Source organism: Saimiri boliviensis, chromosome 11 (assembly GCF_048565385.1).
Source record: "Saimiri boliviensis isolate mSaiBol1 chromosome 11, mSaiBol1.pri, whole genome shotgun sequence".
Classification (NCBI taxonomy): domain Eukaryota; kingdom Metazoa; phylum Chordata; class Mammalia; order Primates; family Cebidae; genus Saimiri; species Saimiri boliviensis.
Window position 1 is genome coordinate 83,801,155 of NC_133459.1, and position 23,279 is coordinate 83,824,433.

General features: G+C 40.2%; 1 protein-coding gene and 1 pseudogene across 1 annotated transcript; both read left to right on the top strand.

Annotated features, from left to right (window-relative positions):
- The first annotated feature begins 2,176 nt into the window (after positions 1-2,176).
- LOC120366006 (uncharacterized) lies at positions 2,177-21,853 on the top strand (annotated as a pseudogene).
- Positions 21,854-21,931: 78 nt separating this feature from the next.
- On the top strand, positions 21,932-22,747 carry LOC104653173 (suppressyn). The gene is given in 3 exon segments (XM_074381544.1): positions 21,932-21,969; positions 22,265-22,353; positions 22,356-22,747. Coding segments are annotated over 3 exon segments (519 nt in total).
- Positions 22,748-23,279: the final 532 nt, after the last annotated feature.

Below are 23,279 nucleotides of genomic sequence, written 5' to 3' on the forward strand. Positions count from 1 at the left end.
GTCTCACTCCGTTGCTCAGGCTGGAGTGCAGTGGCTCGATCTTGGCTCACTGCAACCTCTGCCTCCCGGGTTCAAGTGATTCTCCTGCCTCAGCCTCCTGAGGAGGTGGGAATACAGGTGCCCAACACCATGCCTGGCCAATTTTTGTATTTTTAATAGAGACAGGTTCCACCATGTTGACCAGGCTGTTCTCAAACTCCTGACCTCTAGTGACCTGCCTGCCTCGGCCTCCCAAAGTGCTGCAATTACAGGCATGAGTCACTGAGCCCAGGCTATTTTCATTAAACTTCTAACTGACATTTAGCCTTTCATTATGAATGTAGACAGCAAATCACCATTGTAGGAGCAGAACAAGTCACTTTGCCACCAATAGTAACCACAGATATTTTCATCTCTCATTACCGTTGTTAGAGATATCTCCAAATATCATTTACCTTCATTGCTGCTTTGAAATGATCATACTTACTAGACTTGCCACTAAATTGCACATGACTGCAGCCTTCCTGTCTTAGATTCCTGAAACTGCCTCTTATTGGTGCTTAACCACCACGAAGTCACTTATTCTCCATTGGTGAGCCAGACATCTACATTGCCTTCTGGTGAGTGAGTTGCTTTCATTGTTAGAGCTTTGCAAAACTGGACTGCTTTCAAATGAGAACTCTCAACTCTCATTTGTAAGAACATGCAACCTCATGTAACTCAAATAAGTGCAGGAATTGCATGCAGACATGGCAAACTCAAAGGCAAGTTCAAAAGTTTTCAGATCACTACTGAAGTGTGAAGTAGCTTCCTATTATTGCTAACAGACACCTATCACACAGAATTGTAAGATCATGAGTAGCAGAATTCCTTTGTTTTTCTTTTGTGCTCCCTTTTGTATACTGACTGTATTAAGAAGTAAAGGCATGCATAATCAATGTACTGTATCAGCAGGTACATTATTGCATTATTTTTTTCTATGAAAATACTACATATTTTAAAAATAACTTCAAGAAAACCATCTACAATCCCAGAAATGAGGACTATTATTTCTAAGAAGACACAAAAAGCCACATGACTCTAATGCTAGAGAAAGTACTAAGCCAAGATGAATTTGAGATACAAAATTCTGTCAATTTCCTTGAAAAAAAGAGAGTTCTACAAACACCTGGAAACTATTTAGAACATTTTCTAAAGTGACTTCTATTTTGATGGCATCAAAGTTAAAGCATCACTGTGATGCTGTAGTGCCCTTAAGCTCCACTAGCCCTGTCTTCTTCTAGAGCTATACCTCATCCAGTGTCATAATCTAAACAGCATCTATATATTTTTATCTCAATCTGATGGCTCCCTTCAACATGACAAGATTTCACAGCCAATGAAGCTTGGTTTTGAAAGCCCATATGAATTAGCCTGCACTATGAATCTCTGAGAAACTGGTGATGGCCCCTGAATTTATTTCTCCAGCCCTGACCCCTCTTATAAGCAATGTAGTCAAATATCCAGCTGAGTTCTCTGATTACAATCTTCACATGAAAGTATCACAGATATTTCAAAACCAACAAAAGCTTTTGTCTCCCAAATATACTCCCCACCCCTCCAGTCTTTGCCCAACTTATAAATGCATGTTCATCTACCCAGTTGCTTAAACCAGAATGGTGGGAGTTATTTTTTCTTGAGTCTGCTTTTTCCCTCTCTGCCTTTCCAGATGCACTTTTCCAGAGGATTTTTAAGTTCTACTGTTTCTACTTCCAAAATATAGTTCAAATCTGTCCACACAATTCCATCTCCACTGCCACCACACTGACCCAAACTATAGTCATTCTTGACTGACTCTGACATATTCATATTCATGCATTCACTTAGCACACACTCACTCATACAGTTCCTACTGTGTGCCAAGCACAACTGCCTCCTAGCTTTTCTGCATCCTCCTGCCCTATTATTCAGCCTACAGCCAGCAGCCCCACAGATTGCTACCAATACATAAATCATGATGTTACCCTGCTTAGAATTCTCCAGTGGCTTTCATTGAACTTCTTACCATTCCTACAAAGCCTGGCCCTGTCTACTTTGTTTCTAGCAACAAGAAGCCACCTTCAAGGAATCAGGACCTCCTCTCATTCTCCTTCATTCGTTGTGGTTCAGCCATAATGGCCTTATTTCTATTGCTTTAGCAAGTTAAGAATTCGGAGAAATGACAGATACAGGTGAGGGGACGGAAGGCAGCAAAGCACACTGCCATGTGTGTACCTATGCAACAATCTTGCATGTTCATCACATGTACCCCAAAACCTAAAATGCAATAAAAAAAAAGAAAAAAAAAAAAAAAAGAATTCCCACCTAGCCTCTGCACTCTCTACATGCTCTGCTTGGATGACCTTTACATTTCTGGCTTCTTCTAACTATTCAGATTTCAGTAAAAACGTTTCCTCCTAGCCTAAGTCACTCTCTCCAAAACCCAGCCATCATCATCCTGAGTCTATCATTTAATGGTTTTATTTTCTTCCCAATTATTAGTCCTATATAAAACTGTCTATTTATTTGTTCAATTATTTGCCTCCCACACCAGAGTAGCAATCCATGAAAGCCAGAATATTTTCTGACTTGTATAGTGAACTCTATCTAGATCACATATTAAATGAGTGAGTAAATACTACTTAAACATTAAGAAGGCCAAAAAAGTTTTAATAGCAAACATTTAAGGACTTATATTTCAATATGAAAAAATTTGCCCACATATATATATATATATAGGATATATCCATTTCCTATACCAAAATGTGTTATTAAAGAACTATGAATAAAATACAAATTGAGTATTTTTAAAGCACACCATTTAAGATACTACAATCAATCCAATTGTTTCTTTGTTCTCTATTGCTAAGTAATAAATCACCCTAAAAATTAGTGGCTTAAAAAATACAAACATTTATTATTGAGGGTTAGGAATCTGAAAGGGACACTGCTAAGTGGCTTTGTCTCAGGATCTCTTGTGAGGTAGCCATCATCTGAAGGGACAACAGAGTTAGCTTCCAAGCTCCTGTTGGCAGGAGGCTCCGGTTTAACATAGTGTAGGCCTTTCCATAGGGCTGTTCATATAACATGGCAGCTGGCTTCCCCAGAGCAAAGAATCAGAGAGAGAGCCCCAGCGACTGTAACCTTTACAACCTCAGAAGCAACAACCCTCACGCCTGCCACTTCCTATTGATCACACAAACTGACCCTGGTAAAGAGTGGAAGAGGAAATACAAAAGTCTGTGAAGGAAGTAGGGATCATTGTGAGCCATCTTAGAGACTGTTCATCACAATTTGGAATGTGAAGACCGCCATCATGCTTACTGCCCAATTAATTTTTTCCTGAGTCAGTAACACATGCAGCTAAGAGTAACAGAAACCTCAGCAAATTGTCATTTAAACAAGGAAGAGGGGTTTATATTTAATGCCATAGGAAGTCCCGAGTAGGAGGTCCACAGATAGTATAGCGGGCCAAGAACACCTTCAAGGACTCTTCTGGCTTCTCTGCTCCACCACCCGAGGTGAATGAAGCAGCACTTAGACCACACTGGAAAGAGGCTGTGTGGTATCAGTGATTTCTCTTTATATCTCATTAGCCAGAACCTCATCAAGCAACTTTTATCTGTAAGGCAAACTGGGGAATTTTTAGATATTTCAACTACTGTAGTAGATGAAAGCCAGGAAAAACAAGAACAACATGTGTTGACTGAGGGTACAGTATGTGTCATGTTTCCTAAGTTCAGCTTTTGGACACTGCATTTTCTGAAAGTGGATCGTAATACAATCATGTACTGGAGCTACACTGTGACCCAACAGAAGTAGAGGACCTTCTACATGGCAGGTTCTAATTATTTCTTGAATGAATATATTATATACTCATGTTTAATATATCTTATAAGCATTAGCCTTATACAAGCATTTCCTAAAATGACTTTGTATTCTATTTGTACTAAGTGGGAAAGACAGATTTTCCATTACTATTAAATGAAAATAGTGAAAAGCACAATAATTCTACGTGATTTACTTTCTCTGAATTTCTGGATTTGTGTTTCCGGTTTTGATCTGTGCGTGAAACACTGAGCCCATTTACACGTCGGCTCTGTGCTTCCTCTGCTTCCACCTGTGCCCCCAAACCCTCTCCTTCTATCCTACAGCCCTGCTTCACACATAAATTCTTTTTTTAACTATCATGGTTCTTCTTGGTTCAGAATTTGCTTTTTTAAAATTAGATAAAAAATACAAAGTGATAAGGCAAGTTGATTACATATATTTCCTTTAAAAAAAAAATGATGTTATAAGAAACTAACTTTGTAAAAGGGACAACCCAAAAAAACAAATTGCATTCTGAAAATACCAGGAAATGCCAACATAGCATTTTTGTACTTCAAAAAAAGTCTTCAACTTTTATGCCGAAATAGACTTTAAAATTGAAGCTGTTAAAAATACACACTTAATTTAGTAGCTTTTAATTCATGGGGCTTTTTCATGGGTGGGGTTGCTAAGTGGTGAGTTGATTTTTGCCACAGAGGAGAAGACTGCCTCTATAAAAGTCAGACTTTTACTAAGAATAGACCTGTGGGCAACAGGATAATTAAAAAGTGCTTGGCATAATTGAAGTTCTGGTGAGGAAATGATTAAAGTCGTGGCTAGCATGTTGGGTGTATACAAACTACTTTAAAACTTGGATATTGGAATATCCAAGCCTTCAAAGGATTATATTAAGATGAATAACATTTAAAATAGCATTGATAAACTATATTTTTCATTTTAAATTGTACTAGGATCACTACAATTACATGGTGATTTGATATGAATAGTGAAACTTGCTATATCTATTAAAAATATAGAAAAACATGTTTTTAAAAGTGTAGCTTATGTTCTTACTCAAAACAATGAAGAAAGTTTACTTGGTCATTTTAGCAACAATAAGACAATCTTAATGTTGCTAAAGTTAAGAGGTTCAAACATTTCCAATATTATTCAGTATCTCGTGAGTTACTAAAATTTAAAATGATTGATATTTAGTTCTTTATTTGTAAGAGAACCAGATACTATTCCTCCCCTGGACTAAATTATTTAAAGTTAAAGAATTAGGCTTTCTTTAAAGGTTAAGCAATATGATGAATAGACAATGAATAGTGTTTAATTTGGACAATGGGCTCTGGGATGAGAAGCAGCTGAAGTAATATTTTCACATCATATTCTTTGGTATTGTTGGAATTTATTTTTAAATAAAAAATTACTACTTTTGTATTTAAATTATTAATGATAAACTAAAGTTGAAAACTTTATGAGATCAAAATCACTGAAGAAACAAAAATATAAAGTATGAAAAATAATTGCCTTTATTAAAACTTGAAAAATAGCCTCATGTGTGATATAAATAAATTTCAAAACAATAAGATCCAATCCTAAGATTTTATTAAGCTCAAACTGAAAAACTTTTAGATTACGTATTATTTTTTGTTATAGTTTTTTTAAGAAAAAAAATCTATCCTAATAAATCAGGAAGCCCCAAATCCCTCTTATTTAAATATCAGTGACTCAAGAATGGAAGGAAAGACTGCCTTCTTCAGCTCTTTCACAGTAATTCTGAAGTATCATTAATATGCTTTTTTTAATCGTCAGAGTTCCCAGAATAAGTGTGGGCCCCTTCTTACAATTTACAGGGAATGTTTTAATTTGTCAGTGAAAGAAGTTTACAATAAATAACATAAATTTCAAGTTGGACTAATACTTTCTACAACCTCTTAAATGAGTTAGTATTTGTTTAGAATTTTTCTGTGATTAACTTAGAGCTTCATCTAATCTCAAAGCTATTATGATCATTAGAAACTAATTTATGCATTTGTTTAGAACTGTAAAGGCTGACAGTGTTCTGTCCTAAATATCATTTGAAAATATGATAAATGTTTACTTATTATGTAAATAATATAGACACTGGAAATAAAATAAATTTAACACGAGCAACAATGCAGTAACAAAGAATACAGAAAAAGTCTGTAACTTGTTAAATCAAACATCATATTCCTTCCCCAACAAACACACATGAATACATTGGAAAATAATTAGACAAACCCGTAAGTTAAAATCAGACCCAAAATATAAGCAAAATAACAATTTTCTTTTTTTATACGGAAAGAAAAATAAAAGGAATCTGAAACAAAATTGGTCTTCCTCGACCCCACTTTTTCCTCCTGTATTTTAGTTTAGTTGATGGCACTAACTGGTACCTCAGCAATCTGTGCATCCCTCCCCACAAAAGCCAGCGAGTCACCAAGTCACGTGAATTTCATGTTCTCATGTTTCGTGACTTGATCCCCTTTTCATTATTCCTACCACTGCTACCCTCATTATCGTTTGCTAGACTATGACACAGTCACCTACTGGGTCTCCTAGCCTCCAGTGTTCCTTCTCACTTTTCACCCATTCTTATCCTCCCTGACAACATAGCGATACTTCATGGTTACCAGAGTTATCTATATAAATGAATATTTGACCACATATGTCCCTGTTTGGACAGAATTCTAGAAAAGATGGTGTCAGGCACATTTTTTCCTTCAAAAATTCTACTTTGACAAGGAGAGACTAGACAGAAAGTGAAATATCTGGATCTTAAGTCAGATGACTTAATGACATCAATCCAGTGATGATATTGCTTAAAGGGACCTCCGGGGTAAAAAAGGATCCATAGAAACCCAGCAAAAACACTTAGGCTACCCACTAAAGAAAAATAATTTGAAGGCCTCAGACATTTATTCTGTGGGTGGAAGCAACCTCTACAGCACTTTGGAGGAAATAGTTGTAACCCCAAGTTTGCTCCCACTAAAGTTTCTGCTCAGATTTCCACCTGTAAATGAAGGCAAGAAAGAAATCCTGAATAAGAGAATGCTAAATATATGCCAAGTAGGGATAATTACTGAATAAAATGTTTAAAGCATATCCTAGAAAAATTAAAGGTAAACCAAAAATAACAGTTGAGTTTTGATATCAAAAAGAACATGAAATCAGCTAACAATAAAATTATAAATTTAAATGATTATTTTATACATGGTTACACCTTAATTTTTTATCATTTTAATAATTCAGCATATTCATAGCTTTACAGTGATATTTCCATATCTATAATGTATAGTGATGTGATGAGGGTAATTAGCATATTTATCATCTCGAACATTGATCATTTCTTTGTATTGGGAACATTCAATATCCTTTTAGCTATTTGAAAGCATATATTCATATTTATTTATTTATTTATTTATTTTTTTTTTTTTTTTTTTTTTTTTTTGAGACGTAGTTTCGCTCTTGTTACCCAGGCTGGAGTGCAATGGCACGATCCCAGCTCACCGCAACCTCCGCCTCCTGGGTTCAGGCAATTTTCCTGCCTCAGCCTCCTGAGTAGCTGGGATTACAGGCACGCACCACCATGCCCAGCTAATTTTTTTTTTTGTATTTTTAGTAGAGACGGGGTTTCACCATGTTGACCAGGATGGTCTCGATCTCTTGACCTTGTGATCCACCCGCCTCGGCCTCCCAAAGTGCTGGGATTACAGGCTTGAGCCACCGCGCCCGGCTATTCATATTTATTTTTATAAAAACAATAAATGAGAATTTATAATCTCAGACTGGGAAGAAAAGATAGGAAAAGTATTAAATTCCTTATCTCCAGGAGAAAGTACTGAAACAAAATAACAAAGAACAACAGAAACAATGAAATTGGCACAATTTATGCAAATATGAAGAAAAATATGTAGAGGTTGCTAAAGTATGCAGAATAAAAATGTTAGATATATAACGAAAAAATGGGCAGAAACACACTCTCTGTAGGAGACTTACAGTATTAATCTATAATAGATATAATAAACACAATAAAGAAGACATAGAAAATTAATGATGGTGTAGAGAAAGATAATAAATTCCCAACATCAGAAATTATGAAGACCATATTTTTACTACACAATAATTTCCCCTCACCCTCAAGGTATGCATTTTAAGACCCCCAGTGGATGCCTGAAATTGCGAACAGTACCAAACCTTATATATACTGCATTAGTCTGTTCACACATTACTATAAGGAAATACTGGAGACTGGGTGAACAAGAAGTTTAATTGGCTTATGGTTCCACAGGTGTGTAAGAAGCATGGCAGCATCTGTTTCCCGGGATGACTCAGGGTACTTATACTCCTGGCAGAAGGCAAAGCAGGAGCAGATGTCTTATATGACAGGAGCAGGACCAAGGTTGGGGGAGGTGGCAAACTTTTCAATGATGAGATCCCATGAGAACTCAATCACTATCACAGAACTATCACTGAGAGAGACAGTGTTAAGCCATTTATGAGAAACGGCCCCCAAGATCCAATCACCTCCCACCAAGCTCCATCTCCAGCACTGGGGATTACAATTTGACATGAGATTTGGGCGGGGACACAGATCCAAACCATATCATATATTATGCCTTTCCTACACATGCTTAACTATGATAAAGTTAAATTTACAAATCAGGGATAGTAAGTGACTAACAACAACAATAAAACAATAATTATAACAATATACTGTAATAAAAGTTACATGAATGTTGTCTCTCTCTCAAAATATCTTATCGTACTGTATTCACCTGTTTTCTGACTATGGTTGACAGTGAGTAACTGGAACCACAGAAAGTGAAAGCATGGATGAGGGGAGGACTGCTATGATTAAAATAAATGAAAGAAAAAACAACTTTAAAAACATAAATGTGAAGTAAGAAAAATAAGAACAAACCAAAACCTCAAAATAATGCAAACCACACACACATAACTGCACGCACATACATTCTTTTTTGTTGTTGTTGTTAAATTATACTTTAAGTTCTGGCATAGGTATACACATGCCATGGTGGTTTGTTGCATCCATCCCCCTGTCATCTATGTTAGGTATTTCTCCTAATGTTATCCCTCCCCAATCCCCCCACCCACTGCTAACCCTCTCCTAGCTCCCCCACCCCCTGATACACCCCAGTGTGTGATGTTCCCCTCCCTGTGTCTATGTATTCTCATTGTTCAAGACCCACTTATGACTGAGAACATGTGGTGTTTAGTTTTCCCTTCGTGTGTCAGTTTGCCAAGAATGATGGTTTCCAGATTCATTCATGTTCCTGCAAAGGACATGAACTCATCCTTTTTTATGGCTACAGAGTATCCCATGGTGTATATGTGCCACATTTTCTCAATCCAGTCTATCACTGATAGGCATTTGGGTTGGTTCCAAGTCTTTACATTGTAAACATTGCCGCGATGAACATACGTGTGCATGTGTCTTTATAACAGAATGATTTATAATCCTTTGGGTATATACCCAGTAATAGGATTGCTGGGTCAAATGGTATTTCTATTTCTAGATCCTTGAGGAATTGTCACACTATCTTCCACAATGGTTGAACTAATTTACACTCCCACCAACAATGTAAAAGCGTTCCTGTTTCTCCACATCCTCTCCAGCATCTGTTGTCTCCAGATTTTTTAATGATCGCAATTCTAACTGGCACGAGATGGTATCTCAATGTGGTTTTGATTCACATTTCTCTAATCACCAGTGAAGATAAGCATTTTTTTATGTTTGTTGGCTGTATAAATGTCTTCTTTTGAAAAGTGTCTGTTCATATCCTTAACCCACTTTTTGATGGGGTTGTTTTTTTCTTGTAAATTTGTTTAAGTTCTTTGTAGATTCTGGATATTAGCCTTTGTCAGATGGGTAGACTACAAAAATTTTCTCCCATTCTGTTGATTGCCGGTTCACTCTAATGATAGTTGGTGTTTTGTTTGTTTGTTTGTTTGTTTTTCTGTGCAGAAGCTCTTAAGTTTAATTAGATCCCATTTGTCTGTTTTGGCTTTTGTTGCCATTGGTTTTGGTGTTTTAGTCCTGAAGTCCTTGCCTGTATCTATGTCCTGAATAGTACTGCCAAGGTTTTCTTCTAGGGTTTTTGTGGTGTTAGGTCTTATGTTTAAATCTTTAATCCATCTGGAGTTAATTTTTGTATAAGGTACAAGGAAAGGGTCCAGTTTCTGCTCTCTGCACATGGCTAGCCAGTTTTCCCAGCACCATTTATTAAACAGGGAATCCTTTCTCATTGCTTGTTTTTGTCAGGGTTGTCAAAGATCAGATGGTTGTAGATGTGTGGCATTACTTCCAAGGCCTCTGTTCTGTTGCATTGGTCTATACCTCTGTTTTTGTATCAGTACCATGCTGTTTTGATTACTGTAGACAAGGGTGCCCTCCCTCACCACTCCTATTCAACATAGTATTAGAACTTCTGGCCAGGGCAATCAGGCAAGAAAAAGAAATAAAGAGTATTCAATTAGGAAAAGAGGAAGTCAAATTGTCTCTATTTGCAGATGACCTGATTGTATATTTTGAAGACTCCATTATCTCAGCCCAAAATATCCTTCAGCAAAGTCTCAGGATACAAAATCAATGTGCAGAAATCACAAGCATTCCTATATACCAATAACAGACAAACAGAGAGCCAAATCATGAGTGAACTTCCATTCACAATTGCTACAAATACCTAGGAATTAAATACCTAGGAATACAACTTACAAGGGATGTGAAGGACCTCTTCAAGGAGAACTACAAACCACTGCTCAGGAAAATAAGAGAGGACATACACAGATGGAAAAACATTCCATGCTCATGGTTAGAAAGAATCAACATCATGAAAATGTCCATACTGCCCAAAGTAATTTATAGATTCAATGCTATCCCCATCAAGCTACCACTGACCTTCTTCACAGAACTGGGAAAAACCACCTTAAACTTCATGTGGAACCAAAAAAGAGCCAGCATAGCCAAGACAATTGTAATCAAAAAAAGCAAAGCTGGAGGCATCACGCTACCTGACTCCAAACTATACTACACACAGTAAATTAAAGTAGATGAAAAATACAAATATTTTTATATTTTTATATGGTACACTCCATATTCTGCAGAATATACTAAAATAAAATCAAAATATTCTGTCACTTGTGGAGCCTGCTGCAAATTCCCTCATTATTCTACAAATTGAATCAAACATTCATCTTTTCTCTTATAACCTGAATGTGAGGATAAGCACAGTTGATCAAGGTTGCTTATAGAAAAATCAGAGTAATAAATGAGGAGAATGACAAAATTAGAAAAATCTCCATTTTAAGATTCCTTAACAAAATAATGGATCTTGGTAATGATTATTGATGGCTGCTTAAAATAATTAGGTAAAAAAGTTGATCTAAGTTTTTAAATGAATGAATCAGTCTGACATCATGTGAAATCACTGATCCATTTTGACATTAATAAGAGTGTAACAATCAGACATTACCATGCTCTTAGCATGATGCAATTGAAAGCATACGGACGGTATCACCTATGAAGAATACTTGCCAAAAAATTTTGGTAAGTACCGAATTTTAGTACTGAATTCATTCGAGATGTTGGACTTAACTACTGGTTTACAGGAAACAGAATAGATGGAGAAACATGTTGACATGTCATGAGCCAAATACAGATTGTGGGAAATTTTACAGGGCACATGATCAAATTTATCCATAAATAAATGTTATGACAATAAAGGAGGGGGTTGTTATAGATTACAAGAAACATATCCACCAAATGCAATATGTGGATTTCATTTGGATCCCAATATGAATAAGCTATTTATGAAAACATTTTAAACATTATTGATACTTAACGGTGACACAATACTAATACTACTGCTAATTACCATACCAGACTCTTCGGAAAAAGCCAGAGAATCAATGGGAAAACTGACAGAATTGATTAGGAACTTTTGTGTTCATTTATACTATTTAACCACTAGAGGTTAACACGTCTTAACATCTACACAAAAAGCCAAAACAGTTAGAAATAATCTTACAAAGAAATTTGTATAAGTGGTTTGAAGAAAACTACAGAAATTATAGAATTTATACTGATAATTAGTAATACCTACATAAACTGTCTTTATACCCTCTCTCCCAATTGCCTCAAAGATCATTACACATTAAGAATGCTTTTATCCATTTTATAATACACCTTTTCATTACTTTCTTACAATCTATTAATGAATAATTTATTATAGGCAACTTAGTTACTAGTTTATTTTAGTAAAGGTATCTCTTTACTTAGGAATCCCCAAATCATACACTAAAGTATGTGGTTATAGAATTGCCTCATTATAAGTTGGAGAATAACAACTAAATCATTTTGCCTTTAATGATTTGAGGTTGTTAATTCATTTCTGACTGTTTAGAATTAGGAAGTTGTGGCCTCATAAAGTTTTATTATGGGGTCATAGCCTTTACCATTTCCTATGGCCTCGCCTCATTAAACAACATTCTGCTTCGCTAATGCTTGCTACTAATATTCCTACACCAAGCTCATCATCTCTAAGGCTTCCACCAGCAGCAGCAATCGGACGACTGTAAATCAGCCTAGGGAATCTTGTTCTGGCTATTCCTCTTACTTCAGTTTGTGCATTTATGTAATTATATTGTCCAACTATAATCTAATCCTAGTAAGAATTAATGCTATGAGCATGGACCATTGTTCTAAATATTTATGCTACCATAAAAGGATATCACAATGAATCAATTAAACTGTCATGTGTGAATATATTATAATAATCTTCTAAATCATCCCTTGATTTGGTATCTACCTAGGTATCACAGTAAACCCACCAATTTATTATCTATTCAACATTTATAAATTAGTTTAAATAAAACATGTTTATAAACTAGACATGAGTTTACATTTTTTATAAGTCAGGGGATTTTTCTGAGACCTGTATAGAGAATTTGCATTCACCAACTGTAAAGAACTAAGAAAGCTATATACAGAATTAGGATAAAAATTTTAATAAATTTTAAAATAAGCATAAATCCAACCATTACATATCACTTGAAGAAATGCTTATCTATCATTTTACTTCAGCCATAGTCCCATTGCAAATGAAAACTTTTATCTCAGCTATTTCAAAGCCAAATTGCACTGCATTTCATATAATGGAAATCATGTGTCCCTCTGGATGAGGAAAATACATACTACATGGAGAAAGAACAGAGGCAGAAGTGGAGGCAGTAAGTAGACTAACAAGACATCAATGATTGCTTCCATGCAACAAGTTGTGAATAGCCTAGATGCACCAAGAGATCCAGATTTTTAGGATTACCTTCAGGTGACATTCAAGAGGTTTTCTTTGGTATTATTACAATGAAATTATTTCTTTTTTTAATTTCAATAATTTGGGACAAACAAGTAGTTTTTGGTTACATGGATAAGTTTTTTAGTGGTGGTTTCTGAGATTTTGGTGTACTCATCACCCAAGCAGTGTACACTGTACCCAATGTGTAGTCTTTTAGCCCTCACCTGCCTCCCACCCTTCTCCCTGCTCCCCAAAGTCCACTGTATCATTCTTATGCCTTTGTGTCCTCATAGCTTAGCTCCCACTTATGAGTGAGAACATATGATATTTGGTTTTCCCATTTCTGAGTTACTTCACTTAGAATAATGGCCTCCCACTCCATCCAAGTTGCTTTGAATGCTGTGATCTTGTTCCTTTTTATGGCTAATATTCCACCATGTGTATGTATCACATTTTCTTTTTTCTCTCTCTTTTTGAGTTGGAGTCTTGCTCTGTCGCACAGGCTAGAGTGCAGTGGCATGATCACAGCTCACTGCAGCCTCCTGGATTCAAGTGATTCTCCTGCCTCAGCCTCCTGAGTAGCCTCTTGAAAGGGCTGGGATTACAGGCACTCACCACCATGCCCAGCTACTTTTTGTATTTTTAGTAGGCATGCGGTTTCATCATGTTTGTCAGGCTGGTCTCTAACTCTTGACCTCATGATCCACCCACCTCAGTCTCCCAAAGTGCTGGAATTACAGGCATGAGCCACTGTGCTGGGCCTATCACTTTTTCTTTATCCACTCATTGGTTGACAGGCATTTAGGCTGGTTTCATATTTTTGCAATTGTGAATTGTGCTGCTATAAACATGCATATGTAAGTGTATTTTTCACATAATAACTTCTTTTCCTTTGGGTAGATACCCAGTAGTGAGATTGCTGGATCAAATTGTAGTTTTACTTTTAGTTCTTTAAGGCATCTCCATCCTATTTCCCATAGTGATTATACTAGTTTACATTCCCACTAGCAGTGTAAAAGTGTTCCCTTTCACCACATCCATACCAACATCTATTATTTTTTGATTTTTGATTATGGCCATTCTTGCAGTAGTAAGGTGGGATCTCATTTTGGTTTTAATTTGCATTTCTCTGACAATTAGTGGTGATGTGCAAATTTTTCATAAGCTTGTTGGTCATTTGCATATCTTCTTTTGGCAATTTGTCTATTCATATCCTTTGTCCACTTTTTGGTGGGATTATTTTTTTCCTGCTGATTTGAGTTTGATTCACAGTTCCACCAGCTTAACATGAAGCATGACTGGGAGGCCTCAGGAAACTTATAATTGGTAGAAGGTGAAGGAAAAGCAAGCACGTCATACCATGGCAGAGCAGGAAGAGCATTGAGAGAGTGAGGGGGGAACTGCCACACACTTTAAAATCATCAAATCTCATGAGATCTCACTATCCCGAGAACAGCAAGGAGGAAATGCGCCCCCATGATCAAATCACCTCCTACCAGGCCCCTCCCTCAACACATGGGTGTTACAATTTGAGATGAGATTTAGTTGGGGACACAGAACCAAACCAAAAGGTGTGTAGGTTTCTATTCCTTTCCCCATGTACATACCAATATATGTGAACTTATATACAGAGGGGTGTTTAATTATAAAAATAAACATGATTTTGTGACTTTTTTCACCTAAATATAATGAACAAACTGCAAGCCAGCAGAGATAGATCAAATTCATTATTTAAATTGCTGTATATTTTTCAAACTACAGACCCTGCTGTGGCTCACTTCCTAAGAGGACCTCACTTGCAGTTTGCTGCAACAGACCTGCTGACCTCAGAAAACCTTAAAGGTGGCTCTCTAGTGAAGGGCTTTCCAATCTTTGTAGTTGAGAAAGAATGGCTGTTTGAGACTGAAAAATTCTGGGAGCAAAACAGCTACTCACAGAAACACAACAGATGGTAAGAGGTCTCACAGACCCATGAGAGCTGAAGCCACTGCATCTCCCACCACTTAGTTTGCTACTGCCCCAGAGATGTGTATAACTGGCTGCTGGCAGATGCTGAGGAAACAACAGCTTGAGTAGGCCAGGAAAAGTTAAACTCATTTACAGGGCATGGGAAGAAAGATGACAGAAATAAGAGAGATGTCTACTGAACAGAAATAAGAGAGATGTCTACTGAAGCAGAACAAATGGAAGAGACAGAAGAGAATTTTAATGAAAATATCATGGAATTATAGAACTAAAAAAAAAAAAAAAAAAAAAAAAGATTTTCAGAAACTAAAAAAAAAAAAAACACCCAAATGATTTCTTAATTAAAAGTTCAACATCCAACAGAAAAAGGGAATGACTGACTTTGAAAATAACATTAGTGGTCAGAAAAATTGCTGGAGAAAATACCTCATAAGAGACCCAGTGCGGATAAACTGAGGGAACAGACCAAGCTGCATGGAGGTCAGATCCAGGAGGCTAACTAAAGAGAAGGAAAGGAACAGGAGAAGTAATAACTGAAAGGTTCTCCCCAGGCCTGAAAGCTTGGGGGAATAACTCCTCTCTCTTCAGGCCCGGTCCCAAGGTACAAGACAACTTGCCCCAGCAGCCTGGGTCAGCAAGAGAGCAGAAGCCGGAAGAGGCCAGGCCAGAAGACAAGTACCCCCTGAAGACTGAGAGAAAGGCTGTCAATGTACCACATAGTCATTATGTCAGACCGGGATACTTCCTGTTTGCAGGAGGTTATAAAACCCCTGCCTCGCCCTCACTCAGGGCTGATGCCATTTTAGGATTCCACTCATCTGCAGCCAGGTGCTCATTAAAATGGCGTGTTGCATCACACTGCCTCGTGTTGTTTGTTGGCGTGCTTTCGGGGGGTTCGAACTGATAATAGAGCCTTGCATCTGGTGCCAAGACCCAGGAGGGACTCCAGTCCGCATTCCAGTGGACCTACTCCTCTGCCCCAGAGAGCAGGCCAGAGCAGCCAGACAAAGGAAGCCCCTCAGCCTCCAGTCGCCTCTCTGTACTGCACATTGGTCACTGATCTCGCCTACTGGTAAGTTTCCTGGGAGCCCAGTTAATAGAGAAAAATCCACACAGCCTCTCTTGCTTTCTCTGGTCCAAAAATCCAACATTGGTCCAAGAAGACTCCAGTGTATGCCAGGCACTCACTGATCATCTGGTCTTAGGGGGATGCCTCTAAGCCATTTGATCCCATTCCAGGAATGAAAAGGGCAGCAGTGATGATCACTGCTTTTATCATCTCCCTCCAGCCATCCAGGATGGTCTCCTTTTCCCTGTCATCCCCAGCCTACCCTCGGTTACAGGAACTTCCCAGTCTTCTGTTCCAAAGGACAGCCCTCTAGGCTGCCTCATAAAAAAACCTGCAAACCTTAGGCCTTAGGAAAGATACCCGCCGTAAGCGCCTTGTCTTTTGTTAAAATTCTGTCTGGCCACAGTACGAATTGGATAATGGGTCCAAATGGCCTGGAAATGAAACATTTGACTTTACAGCTTTAACTGACTTAAGCAATTATTGCTGACAATTGGAAAAACGGGGAGAAATTCCTATGTCCAAGCCTTTTCTGCACTCAGATCACAACCTGACAGCTGCAATTCTTGCTCTCCTGTTCAAATACTCCTCCTTCATTCTGGCCGCCCAGATCACCTTTTTCCTCCCAACCCTATCTCTTTTTCTCATTCAAACCAGCAGACTGCTGTCCACCCCTCTCAGCCCCTGCCTCTCCCTCTCAACTGCCTTCCCTAACCCCCAAGCCTCCTCTTTGTCTTCTCAGCCACCATCTTCCCAGCAAGCACCACCTCCAAAAATATCCACTTCTTTTCCTACAGCATCCTCTTCACAAGACAATTCTAGCATTGCATGTACCTATTCTCCTCCACCTTACACCCCTATTTATCCTCCACTGCCTATTAATTCAAGTCGCCTTCCCCCTTGAATCTTCAGTAGGAACCACTTCCAGGTTCTTCCTTCTCTTCCGCACATACCCAGGCATCATCCTTGTCCCATGCCCCACCTCTACTTCAGTGCCTGTGCTAGAGTGCCCTCTGGGAAGAAGCAGAAACTGAAGGATATGTAAGAGTTCATGTTCCTTTCTGCCTCACTGATCTCTCTTAAATTAATGAAAGGCTCAGTTCATTTCCAGAAGACCCTACCTCTTATATTAGAGAGTTTTGGTAACTTACCCAGTCTTAGGAACTAACTTGGCATGACCTCTGTGTTATCCTCTCTTCCATCCTCACCCCAGAAGACCAGGACCATATCTGGACTTTAGCTCAGGTGCGTGCTGATACAATTCACCACCAGGCTCCTGCTCAGCCTATAGGCGCAGAAGCAGTCCCTAACCCGGACCCCCACTGGGATTAACAAAAGGGTCCCCCTGGACACCACCATCAAGACCACGTAATTGTGTGTCTCCTTGTAGGACTCAAAAAGGGTGCCTGTAAAGCAGTCAACTATGAAAAACTGAGAAATCACTCAAGGTCCCAACAAATACCCAGCCCTTTTTCTCTCTCGTTTAACTGAAGCCATGAGAAAGTATATCAGCTCAGACCCAGCCAGCCCAGAGGAACCGCTATCTTCAGTTTATCTCCCAATCTACCCCCGATATCCCACACAAGCTTCAGAAACTTGATGACGGCCCTCAAACCCCACAATGAGACGTTCTTAATTTAGCCTTCAAAGTCTTTAACAATTGTGATGAGGAAACTAAAAGGCATAAACAGGCAGAATTTCAAATGCTTGCCTCTGCCATCAGGGGCCCTACAGGCCTATAGGGACACAGCTCCACGTGGAAGCCTCCTAGTAATCCACCTCCACCTGGTGGCTGTTTCAAGTGCGGCAATAAAGGCCACTGGGCCAGATAATGCCCAAACCCAGGTAAGCCTACCAGGCCGTGCCCCCTCTGTGGAGGACCCCAATGGAAGTCGGACTGTGGTGGCCTGGGAAGGACTGCCCCCATCCTTTCCTGAGCCAGCCAAAACCTCCCATTTGATCTCACTGCCTTGCCGCTGTAGACTGATGGTGCCCTGGAATGGAGGCCCTGGCAACTACTATCTCTACATCCAAGCCAAGGGTAATCCTGATGAATCTATACTGGGGCAACCTACTCTGATTTACCTAATTTTTCAGAACCCACCAGGTCCTCCAAAGTCTCTGTTGTGGGAACTGATGGACAAGTCTCCAAACCCTGACCCACCCCTCCACTCTTCTGTTCCCTGAACACCTTTTCCTTTACTCACTCTTCCTTAGTCCTGCCCTCATGCCCAACTCCACTCCTAGGCAGAGACATCCTTTCAGAACTCCAGACTACTGTCCATTTCCATGTTCCCCACAGTACCCAACACATCCACCCAGACCCCTGTGGTGCTTCTAACTTTCTTCTACTCCAACCTCCCACCCTAAAACATGCAACCTTTCCTTATCCCCCATCCGTAGTTAACCCCACTGTTTGGGATACTTCCACACCCTCAGTCATGAAACACCACATCCCTATTTGCATTACCCTTAAAATCTCCACCCAGTTCCTATCACAGAAGCAGTATCCAATCCCCCAAGTGGCTCTCGTAGGCCTAAAGCCTATCATTTCCCACCTCCTCGAGAGCAAGTCACCTACTCTGCCCAACAAACTCTCCTTTTAACACACCAATTCTACCTGTTAAAAAGTCAGACGGAACTTACTGCTTAGTCCAGGACTTCAGACTCATTAACCAAACCATACTTCCAGTATGTCCAGTAGTTCCTAACCCATACACTTTACTCTCTGCAGTTCCCTCCAAAATCACCCATTTTTCCATCCTTGACCTAAAGGATGCTTTTTTTTCCCACAATTTCTTTGCTCCCTGATTCTCAAAACCTCTTTGCCTTTATGTGGGAAGACCCTGACACCCACTTTTCACATCAGCTCACCTCGTGCATACTACCTCAAGGTTTCAGAGACAGTCCCCACCTTTTTGGACAGGCCCTTGCTTGCCACCATCGTACCTTATGTCTAAAACCATCCACTCTCCTTCAAAATGTTGATGATCTGCTCCTGTGTAACTTCTTCTCAAAAGGACTGCCATGCCCATACTATCTTTTGAACTTCCAGGCAGAATGGGGGTATCAGGTTTCCCCTAAAGAAGCACAAATATGTACTTCCTCAGTCACCTACCTAGGCCTAGCCCTTACCCTGAAAACCTGAGGGCTCACAACCAACCGCATATCCTTCCAACTGCATATTCCTCCTTCCTCCACACACTAAGCAAGACATTCTCTTTTTTTCTAGGACTACCAGGATACTTTAGGCCAGGCGTCCCCAAACTACGGCCCACGGGCCGCATGCGGCCCCCTGCCACACTTCAGGAAGGGGCACCTCTTTCATTGGTGGTCAGTGAGAGGAGCACAGTAGGTGGTGGCCCTCCAACGGTCTGAGGGACAGTGAACTGGCCCCCTGTGTAAAAAGTTTGGGGACGCCTGCTTTAGGCTCTGGGTTCCCTCCTTTGCTCCACTTGCCAAACCATTATACCAAGTGGCTAAAGGTCCTCTCCATGAGCCTTTAAACCCTGCACAGCATTATTACCCAACCTTTCCTTCTACTCCAAAAGGCTCCCACCTCAGCCCCCGCCCTCACTCTCCAAGACCTCAGCAAACCTTTCTCCCTTTATACCGACAAACAGTGTGGAGTTGCACTAGGCGTTCTAACCCAGTCTAAAGACCCACTCTCCAGGTTGTTCCCCACCTCTCCAAATAGCTTAAGGCCACAGTTTTCAGCTGCCTGTCTCCAGGCATTGGTGGCAGCTGCTGTCCTCACCCTTGAAAGCTTAGCCTCACCCTTGAAAGCCTAAAACTATCTCTTCAGGCCAACCTTAACAGTTTATTCAGCCCATAACATCAAAGACATGTTAGCTCACCACAGTGCACTGTCTTACCTCTCCTCCAACTGTATGCTTTATTCATAGAAACTCCCCAAATCACTGTGCTAACCAGCTCCCATCTAAACCCAGCCACACTCTTACTTGTGGCTACTACTGCACAGGACCCTGCCCACTTCTGTGTAAACATTGTTCAAACCTTTCTTATACACTTTCCAAACCTAACAGACCAACCCCTTCCAGATGCCTCCTTTACTTGGTTTGTAGATGGCAACTCCTTGCTATATCAAGGATGCCAACATGCTGGCTATGCTATAGCGTCACCCCCCACACTATTGAAGCCAATCCGTCCCCCCTAGGCACCACCTCCCAGAAGGTGGAGCTCATTGCTCTCACTCAGCTCTCACTCTAGCAGCCAGACAACAGATTAACATATATTCAGATTCTCCACATAGTGTACTCACACTATTCCATCTGGAAAGAATAGGGTTTGCTAACTGCAAAAAACACTCCTGTCATAAATGGCACTCTTATCAGTAAACTCTTTCAAGCTGCCAGACTGCCACAGAAAGTTGCCTGCATTCATTGCAGGGGCCACCAAACACCAGACAGTCCTATATCACCCGAAAATGCTCTAGCAGATCAGGTAGCCGAACAAGTAGCCTTATAACCTGTGCAAGGCCAGTTTCTGTCCCTGTCCTCGCTCTCTACTCTTTACTCCTTAGAAGAAAAGGAGGACTTCTAAGCCCAAACCTTTCAAACGCAAGGACAATGGTATGTCAAGGAAGGGCACTTCATTCTTCTTCACTCTCAAACAATCCCCATCTTCCAAAGCCTCTAAAACTCTTTCCATGTCAATTACAAACTTCTCTTGCAACTTCTCCACCCTGTTCTCACTTGTCCTCACCTTTCTAGTCATGTTAGAGAGATTACCCAATCCTGCTCTATCTGCCACTCAGTGTCACCCCAGAGCTCCCTCTGGCTACCACCTTCTCCTATCCACCAAGCCCAGGGCCAGGTCCCCAGGCAAGATTTGGCAAGTAGACTTCACTCATGTGTCACCCAATACACAGCTCTGCTATCGGCACTTTCTCCAGGTGGGTAAAAGCATTCCCAGCAACTTCAGAAGGTACAAATATCATCATGCAAACTCTCATCATGCATACAATTCCCTGTTTCAGACTCCCAACATCCATCCAGTCCAATAACAAGCCCACCTTTATCAGCCAGATTACCCAAGGTGTCTCTACATCCTTAGGAATAAAATGGATTCTCCATACAACCCTGCAGGCCTCAATCTTCAGGCAAAGTTGAAAAGGTCAACTCAGTCCTTAAAAGCCCAACTCACCAAGCTGGCTCTAGAAACCTGCAGTCGTGGACAAAAAATCTTCCCTTCACACCCATGAGACTCCACACAACACCAAAAGCACCTTCTTTTCATAGTCCCTTTGAAATCACGTATGGCCAAACTTTTGTCTTAGGGCCTCCACCCTTACCAGACCCTGGGTCACTCGGGAATTACCTCCCCTCCCTAATCCAGACATGGTCTTTCATTTATGAAGCAGCAAATGAGGCCACGCCTCTCCCTGTCGACACCTCCTCATCCTCTCATCATAACTGTCTTGCAGGCAAAGACATGTTTATCTGCCAACCCGATCCTCACAAAAAGCTACAACCAAAGTGGATGGGCCCTACACTGTTATACTCAGCATGCCAACTCCAGGGAGAGTCCAAGGACTCCCCACTAGATCCATCGCACCAGGGTCAAGCTCATCCCCAAAGCGACTTCTTCCTCCAGAACGTCAACAGCTAAGTGGTCATCCAGGCCAATTTCTCCCACCAAGCTTAAATTAACCAAAAATTTTCTTAAGGACCAAAATTCCCTGGAAAGTCTAAACATGAGGAAGACTAATCACCTGCTTTCAGAAATGACCTGCATTGCCCCAACCACTTGCTGCACCTCACTTCAAACCAAATTTTTTTTTTTTTTTTTTTTTTTTTTTTTGAGATGGAGAGTCTTGTTCTGTTGCCCAGGCTGGAGTGCAGTGGCATAATCTAGGCTCACTGCAACCTCCGCCTCCTAGGTTCCAGTGATTCTCCCTTTTCAGCCTCCCGAGTAGCTAGGATTACAGGTGTCCACCACCATGCCCAGCTAATTTTTTGTATTTTAGTAGAGACGAGGTTTCACCGTTTTGCCCAGGCTAGTTTTGAACTCCTAACCTCAGATGATCTGCCCGCCTCAGCTTCCCAAAGTGCTAGGATCCAACCAAGATTCTTAATATAGAAATATCCCTCACCAAAATCCTAATACTGTCCATAGGTGCCCTGCTGTACACAGCAGCCCCTCCAAGCTGAATGAGTATTATCAGTCTTTCCACTACGGAGGGAAAATGCAATAATCCAGTACTTACCATACTCATAGGGAAAAAGCCTACTATGGAACTTTAGTCAAGGAATGTGGTGAATCAGGGAAAAGTTATTATAAAGTAAAAAATCTAGGAGTATCTGTTAGTAGTAATGGGGCTATATGTCCAAAAGGTAAGCAGTGGCTTTGCTTCACTAAAATTGGACAATGGGGAGTAAAAACTCAAGTGCTAGAAGACATAAAGAGACAACAGATTATAGCCAAATCAAAAGCCAAAACCAACAACTCCCCGAAAGATCACCCATAGTATTTCCATCCCTTTATACAAAACTACAAGCAGACACATCCCTTCCCAAGCCAGGAAAAAAACGTGATCTAGGAGAACACATCGTGCTTACCATGAACATGTCCAATTGCTGGGTATGTTGGGAAGCTTGTATGAGTGAACAGTGGCCGTGGTATGGGGTAGACATTCCCCCTTACTTACTAGCATCCCAAAATTCTAGCCTCACTTTCACTCCTCAGGAACACCCAAAGTCCTGGACACTTACCAACCAAGTAAGAGGGATGGTATGCATATCTCTCAAGTGGACTAATAAAACCCATCGCGCCATAGGTGAAAGCCTCTGTCATTAAACCCTAACAGTCAATGCCTCCACAGCAGAGTGGTAGCCAAAGTTAGCCCAGGAGTCTGGTCTCCTTCTAACTTAAGCTACTTCAATTGTGTCTTGTCAAAAGAGGCCTGGTGCTGTACAAACACACACCATTAACCCTTAGGCCGCATACCCCTGCCTAAGCGCGCTATGGGACAATCCTATGAACACCAGCCTGCAATGGATTGCCCCTGACGGATTCTTTTGGGTGTGTGAAACCCAGCTTGCTCATGGCTACCTCATCACTGGCAAGGTACT